Source organism: Austrofundulus limnaeus, unplaced genomic scaffold (assembly GCF_001266775.1).
Source record: "Austrofundulus limnaeus strain Quisiro unplaced genomic scaffold, Austrofundulus_limnaeus-1.0 Scaffold7, whole genome shotgun sequence".
In the NCBI taxonomy this organism is placed as follows: Eukaryota; Metazoa; Chordata; class Actinopteri; order Cyprinodontiformes; family Rivulidae; genus Austrofundulus; species Austrofundulus limnaeus.
In genome coordinates, this window is record NW_013952409.1 from 3,591,241 (window position 1) to 3,598,893 (window position 7,653).

The following is a 7,653-nucleotide window of genomic DNA, read 5'->3' on the forward strand; positions in this document are numbered from 1 at the left end:
GCTAGCTAAATATTTATGTTGCTAGCTAAATATTTAAGTTTCAACCTAAATATTTAGGTAGCTAGCTAAATATTTAAGTTGCATCCTGAAGCAGCTCTTTGATTGACACTCGTCAGACTCCAGACGGTGCAGACGTCTGATCGGGTCACCTTGTAGGAGCCTCTGCGTCTCTAAGTGCCACTTGTGTTTCTGATCACAATAACTAAATCATTTAAAGCTTGGAGGGCAGGGATGTAACTTTCCTGCTCCACAAATAGCTGCCATTGTGGCCCACAAGGCCGCTGCAGTAAAATCCAATGTAGGTCTGAAGCTGGCAGCCAGATTCCAGCTGAAGTCTGAGTGATGGAGGCAGAAAGAGAGGAGAGGCAAACTGTCTTAAAGGAGATGGGATCCTGAGTGATGGAGTGTCCTGATGGCTGATAACAGACAAGAGCAGAAAGGGTGAAAGGAGAAACACTCCAATAATTCCTCCTTTTCCCCCCTGCAGCTTCGTTCTGTCCTGTCACTCTTTATTTCCAGCAAATAACACAAAACGATCCTCCCTCCATCCGTGTCTGCTCTGAGTCTCTGAGCTCTTTCTAATTTATGTTTTCCTCTATCTCTGCTTCTTGATTCTCTTTGAGGGGTTTTTGAGACTCATAAAATGGACCAGGCTTATCTTATTATCCAGCATGCTCGGGGGTTCACTGCCAGTCACCACCTACAGTGTTTTAAAATTTGCATATCATTAACACCAAGTCCAGTCAGACTATGATCTTACTTTGGAGTCTGCTTTTTCATGTTTACGAACAACTTCTGCATAAAGTTTAGTTACATCATTAACTTAATGTTTTTTTTCTTGTTTCAAAATTAAACACTGAGCATACAGGGTGCCAAGTGTAAAATGAAATTTCACTAACATATTTGTCATTGTTTTGCCCATTTTTTGAGCATTAAAAACTATCCACTAGCACTTTATTTAGCTCACTTCTCTTACATTTAGCTATTTTTACTAAATGTTAAATTTAAATGTTAAAAAATATATTTAAATATTAAATCCTAAATCTAAATGTAAAAGTTAAACCTTAAATGTTGAAGTTCACATTTAAGTATTTTGGAATGGAACGCAGCCTTTGAGCTCGGCTCATGTTACGATGTCATCATCCTATAGCAACTGATAGCGCTCCAAAGCAGCTAAAGCTTCCCTACAAGACAKCAAACTTGCAGTTCTGGCTGGTGTCTGAGCTGCAAACTGCTGGACCGCAGGGACCACCCAGATTGGTTTTTATGAACACGTTTCAAATTTAGATTTTAAATATTATCTGTAGCAGCAAACGGTGGCTAGCTGCGGCCACCACGTTTGTCGCAGGGTGATGACATCATGTGGGTCTTCTGACAGTAATTTCTGCTAGTGCTTCTAACGCTGCTAAAGAAAATATTTAAATTGAATAATTTAATATGATTTTTAACATTTAAATTAAACATTTAGTAAAAATGAGCTAAATGTAAGAACCGTGAGCTAAATAATAAAATGTTAGTGGAAAATTTTCATCACTCAAAAAGTGAGCRAAATTTTGAAAAATATGTTAGTGAACTTTTTTAATATTTCATTTTCCACTTGGTGTGAGCACACATCTAAAAACATCTGTGACCATGTAACCAATGAGCTCCGCCAAGGTGTTTCAAAATGAAAGTGCACCTACTGTAGGCCGTGCACATTGTTACCTCAAACAGCTGCTCCTGTTTTACAACTCAATCTGCAGCAAGACACTTTTCTAATGAAGACAAGCAGATTATTTTTCCCACTAATTATTATCCTAAAAAAAATCCTAAGAAGAATACCTGTGTGACTCATGCAAAGGAAACTGGGAACCCACAAATGTTTCACGACATTTTGGAGACGTKGATGTCCTTTGTATGATCAGAAGGTGGATTTCTATGACGTTTACTGCTTGTTTTGCTCATTGTGCATCTTCTACCGTTGTGTTAATTTGGTGAACGATTAATAGGATTACTCTCTTTTTGGAATATATTTTCTAAAAGTGCTTTATACACAAGCATGTTCAGAATACCACCACTGTGAGGACCACCCTGATCGTTGTGTGAAATGAATACTTTTTTCTGCTGTAAGAATACGGAGAAAAGTTTCTGTGTTTGAACTTTGCTCAGACGTGTCAGGATGATTGAAAAGGAAAAACTTTGATGATCAAAGTCTGCTGCTGTAGTTTCACCTGAGATCCAAATCTAAACTTTAGACTGATCAAAGTGTCTCAGGGAGGTAACAGATTGTTTACTGTCTGCTTTATTAAAAAAAGCATCACCTCTGCAACCATATAGCACTTCAGTAACATCACTGAGACTGCTGAGTGGTCGAATGTCCCAAACTGATGCAGCCAGGCAGTCCCTGAAGACCTTCAGAGGATTTTTAATATGAATCTGATGGAAGAGAAATCAAATTGAATCTAAATGAGAAGAGGAATCCTGCATATTAAGTTAATTAAATCTGATTCAAAAACAAAAATCTAACATGTTTATGCTCATCTGATGTGTTTACTGCATGCACAGAGCAGGTGAGGGTTATCAGAGTCTACGTGAGGTGACCTGGGCTTAGATTTCCAATGATGATATTTTAATGCCTCCAGCTAAATATAGCCCTCTGCACTTGCGTGGGGAGGCTGGGCACAGATACGGAACTCATGAAGCTGATATGGAGGGAAAACAGAGAGAAACGATAAAGAGGAAGGTATAACTCCTGCAGATTGAGCCACTGGAGGGCAAAGAAAAAAACAACAACAAGAAAACAGAAATTTTGTGCTGCAATCCAAGGAAGCTAAGAGTGAATTCTCTCCATGATTATTGATGTGGAGGTGCTGAATGTCAAACGTCTGCTGGCAAACCTGCAAAAAGCAACGAGAGCTGAAAGTCAGGAGGGAGGCAGGTGCMTTAATGACTCAAAGACCCAGAAAAGGAGCACTCGGATCATATCCCATCATGTTCTGATCACCTAATGAAGGACACAGGCCGCGCTTAATGAAACAGAAGATGCTGCAGTTTTTTTATTAACATCATAGTTTAAATTTTGAACACATACTGCTGAGCAAACAGAGGATTTAGATTTTTGCCCATCTTCTCGCCAGCCACCACAGCTAATTGATATTAGCCAACGCAAAAAAGACGTGGTGTGGCATGACATCATGCAACATCACATGAGATGATGTCATTTTCATTTGACCAAAATGGCTATGGTTCGTCATAAGGCCTCAGTCTAAAACTCTGACAGGGATGTGAACTCCTTTATGAGATGTTGGCATTTAATTAGGTGCTAATGAGGGGGAATAGCGTGCAGAGAAACACACAGACGACACGTGAGAACAATAAGCAGATAATTGGAGACAAGCTGAGACCAGCCTGGCTCCTAATCGACTCACCGTGGATTAGGAGCCGGCCTTCGAGCTCCTGTCTCTCCCAGCCGTTTGTGTTTGTGGGCCRTGATAAAACAGCTGGGGAGGCCGGGTGAGATGTTTGTGATCGGACTGCTAACAGTGACGCCAAGACGGTCAGGATTATCCCTCGATTTTAAGGATCAACATGTTATGGTCTGAACATAAAGACTCACTTTGTCCGGTTATAAAAACAACATTTTCAGATTTTAAAAATGTAATTTGTGACTAAAAATGAGCTATTGAACAAAGCAGGGGGGAGGGGCTTCTGTCTTTTGGTATTTCAGATAAAGCATGAGAAAGGCCCAGAACTTTCAAAGCTTCTTTTTCATATTTTTATGCAGATTATGTGGTTCAGAAAGTGTTATTTTAAGCAGTTTTATTTATGTTTACTAAAACCCACAGCTCACTGAGACCAATGACGCCCAGCTGTGATTTTTCATCACAACCTGGAGATATTTATACATTTCCTGTTGGTTTCTTTGTTTTTTTGTAATGTGAATGACTCGCAGCTACTACATCAAACTGCAGCTCATTATCTGAAAAAAATATGAGTTATAGTAAGTTTTGTGTTGGGGAATATTCATTAGCTGTTGTGACCATCTTGAATTCAGTCAACTATAGCTGTGAAATAAACAGAGCCATTTTTAAAGAGTTTCTGTATTATTTATCACTTTAAACCTAAATTAAATCATCCTTATAGAAGCATGAATAATTTTCTAGGTAATATTTAGGTTTTAAAGAGGGGATTTTTATTCAGAATGTTGTTTAAAACCTGATCACAGARGGACTTTATTACAATCAGAATATAAACAGGGGGTCAGGCCATGGTTGGCTCTCAAACAGCTTCACATTTAACGAGACATTTGAAAACTGAGATTCTGCTCTACATGATTGGATTTGATTGTTTTGCAGCTTCTTCTGCTGCTTTTTCAGCTGTGAAATCTTTAGTTTTACTACATCCAAAGGTTTTTTATTCCCTCGCTTGATCTTTAGCGATTCAGGAAGCCACTGAAGTCGCTATTATTGAACCCCAGGCTGTAATATTACTGAAACTTCTTAGAAAATCAATTTGTCTCAATTGGAAACATGAAAAAAATTGTTACATGACAAAGGCTGGTGCTGTAAATTTGTCATGGTCTGTGTTTTTGGTTCCTTGGTTTTTTTCTAAGTGTTTCTATGTTTCCCTGTGTTTCTCTGCCCTGCAGCCCCGCCCACGCTCACCTGTTTCCCCTTGTGTCTCCTCCAGGTGTTTCTTGTTTGTTCTCATTAGYTTGCCTTTATATTCAGTGTCCTGTGTTCAGTCTGWGTCRGATCATTGTTCTGTCAACCCTGACTGTCTTATGTCTCCATGTTTCCTGAACCTTTTGAACCAACCAAGTGAGTTTTTGTGTTGCACTGACCTTGTTTTTGAGTTTTTTTTAACCTGCCTGCGCCCTGGGTTATCTGCCTGCTAAATCATGACATAATGATCCGACCAAGCGCCCAGCCTGYAGGTACAGGTACTGTATTTTTGGCCTGCCTTTTTACAAGGCAGATAATTTTGTTTCTTCACTGCCTTGACCCCACACGACTGTTTTTTCCTTACCTGCTTCTGAAGAACCGGTCCTGTCTCTGTCGCGGTGGGAGGAAGAAGTAACAAGCCCTCAGATCGCCGGTTCGCTGACGATCCTCCGGTGGTCCTCCTGACTGGCAGGTAAGCAGTTCATTTGACGTCGGATTGAGGACATCATGTCAAGGCATCCCGATCTGCATTTCCTGCCTGGCAATGGAGGGTCAGCGATTATGCTCGGCCGGTCTTGGCTGAGGGTTTCCATGCCCACCCTCCCACCCCTCCTGTTGTTCCAGTGCTGGCTCTGATGTTTCCTGGACCTTCGATGCCCGAACTGGTTGTTCCAGCAACTGACTCTTACAAGTCTTCTGATTCTTTTGAGCCTACTACGTATCCTGTGCATCCTGAGGTTCCAGAGTTGGTGGTTCCAATCTCAGCTCCTGAGTTCGCTGTCCCGGTGTCTCCTGAGTTGGCGGTCCCAGTGTCTCCTGGGCTGGCGAGCCCAGAGTCGGCTATCCTTCAGGTTCGTGGGTCAACTGCCGGCRCCTCCACGACATCTGAGTTGGCTGCCATTACCTCCATGTCGCCCATAGCCTCCATGTCGCCTGGGTCGGCTGCCGTCGTCTCTTCGTCCCCTCTGTTGCCTGTGTTCGCCATCGCCGAGGCTCCATCAACCACCGCCGGCTCCTCATTGCCTCCCGCCTCCTCCCTTGGCTCCACGTCTGCTCCTGCCTCCTCCCTTGGCTCCTCGTCTGCTCCTGCCTCCTCCCTTGGCTCCACGTCTGCTCCTGCCTCCTCCTATGGCTCCACGTCAACTCCTGCCTCCTCCTATGGCGCCACGTCAACTCCTGCCTCCTCCTATGGCTCCACATCAACTCCTGCCTCCTCCTATGGCTCCACGTCGACTCCTGCCTCCTTCTATGGCTCCACGTCGACTTCTGCCTTCCCCTATGGCTCCACGTCGACTCCTGCCTTCCCCTATGGCTTCACGTGGACTCCCGCCTCCTTCTATGGCTCCATCCTTGTTCCTGATGTGCCCTGTTTTGGATGGTTTCCTGGTCGACCCCTGAACTTTCATGTTTTGTCTTCGAATCTGTTTTGTCCCGTGCATCTCCTTGTTGATGGCTGGAGCCGTCGTTAAGAGGGAGGTACTGTCATGGCCTGTGTTTTTGGTTCCTTGTTTTTTTCTACTGTAAGTGTTTCTATGTTACCCTGTGTTTCTCTGCCCTGCAGCCCCACCCACGCTCACCTGTTTCCCCTTGTGTTTCCTCCAGGTGTTTCTTGTTTGTTCTCATTAGTTTGCCTTTATATTCRGTGTCCTGTGTTCAGTCTGAGTCAGATCATTGTTCTGTCAACCCTGACTGTCTTATGTCTCCATGTTTCCTGAACCTTTTGACCCAACCAAGTGAGTTTTTGTGTTGCACTGACAGCCCTTTTGATTTATATTAAAGGCCTTGTTTCTGAGTTTTTTTAACCTGCCTGCGCCCTGGGTTATTTGCCTGACAAAATTACTGTTAACTTGGACCCATCTGAGGCCTCTTTGAGTTTTTTTAGATTCATCAGTCCAGCCTTGCTGTCATCTTTCTGTTCATGTCATTGTAAGCAAACCTCAATCACTGATGTGCAAAAGATTTCAGCACTCAGTCCAGCCTGTCCGTCATCAATAACTCTCCTCTGTCTAAAAGCCACACCAAACTGATCATAATCTGTCTTCATTTCTCAGTTGTGCTCCAGCAGATCAACTCATAAAAGTGGAGGCACGATATGGGTTAGATGTGAGGTGGAAAAAGGCACAATGTGAATAGGAATACAGTGTTACAAGCTGTGTGCACAAAAAGATGCAATGGCCACATGCCTCGTTTATTTTCAAATACATCTCCTTTTTTTTCTGATAAATCTGAGCCATCAACTGGGATCCAACAAGTCAGACCAGTGAGATATTACCTGAAAACACGACTGAAATCCACAAAACCTATCTGCCTTTGTAAGTGCTAAATGTGAATTAAATGTCACTTCAATGATCCACTCTGGAGACAAACATGCTTTAAATAACGTGTTCATTTGTAAATTAAAATCCACAAACTTTTTCCAGACAGATTTATTGAGGGACGTAAGTTGTATTATATTCAAAGCCTTGTGCTGTTTATCAGATCCTCGGAGGCTGCTGGTGTACATTAAGGAGAATGGAAGGGGATAAAAAATTGTGAGCTGAAATTTAAAGGAGAAACGGCTCCAGACTCGTCTTAAAATGCCTTTTTGTGTGTTTTTGTTGCTACTAGCAGAAAGGAGCCACAGTAACTGCTGTGTAATGCACCAAGCTGCTCTCCATGCTGCTGTCTGAAACTGTGGATGTTTCTTGGTGCATACTGATTTGTCTTCCCCCGTGTGTGTGTGTGTGTGTGTGTGTGTGTGTGTGTGTGTGTGTGTATGTGTGTGTGTGTGTGTGTGCCTGCCACCTTAGATGATGTGTTGGCGAGGGATGCCGGTGAGTGTGTGATCTGTTTAGAGGAGCTGCAGCAGGGGGACACCATAGCCAGACTGCCGTGCCTCTGCATCTACCACAAAAGGTGAATAACACGCACTCACACCACACACGCACACGCACACGCACACACGCACACACACACGCACGCACACACACACACACACACACACACACACACACACACACACACACACACA

At 43.0% G+C, this 7,653-nt stretch overlaps 1 protein-coding gene across 3 annotated transcripts in view; it reads left to right on the forward strand.

Moving 5' to 3' along the window:
* znrf1 (zinc and ring finger 1) overlaps positions 1 to 7,653 on the forward strand; it is a 47,823-nt gene that overhangs the window by 34,155 nt on the left and 6,015 nt on the right. For all 3 annotated transcript variants that reach the window (XM_014033418.1, XM_014033426.1, XM_014033433.1), the window contains one exon: positions 7,433 to 7,538. In XM_014033418.1, coding sequence (XP_013888872.1) covers positions 7,433 to 7,538 — 106 coding nt within the window. The remainder of the gene's footprint in view (positions 1 to 7,432; positions 7,539 to 7,653) is intronic.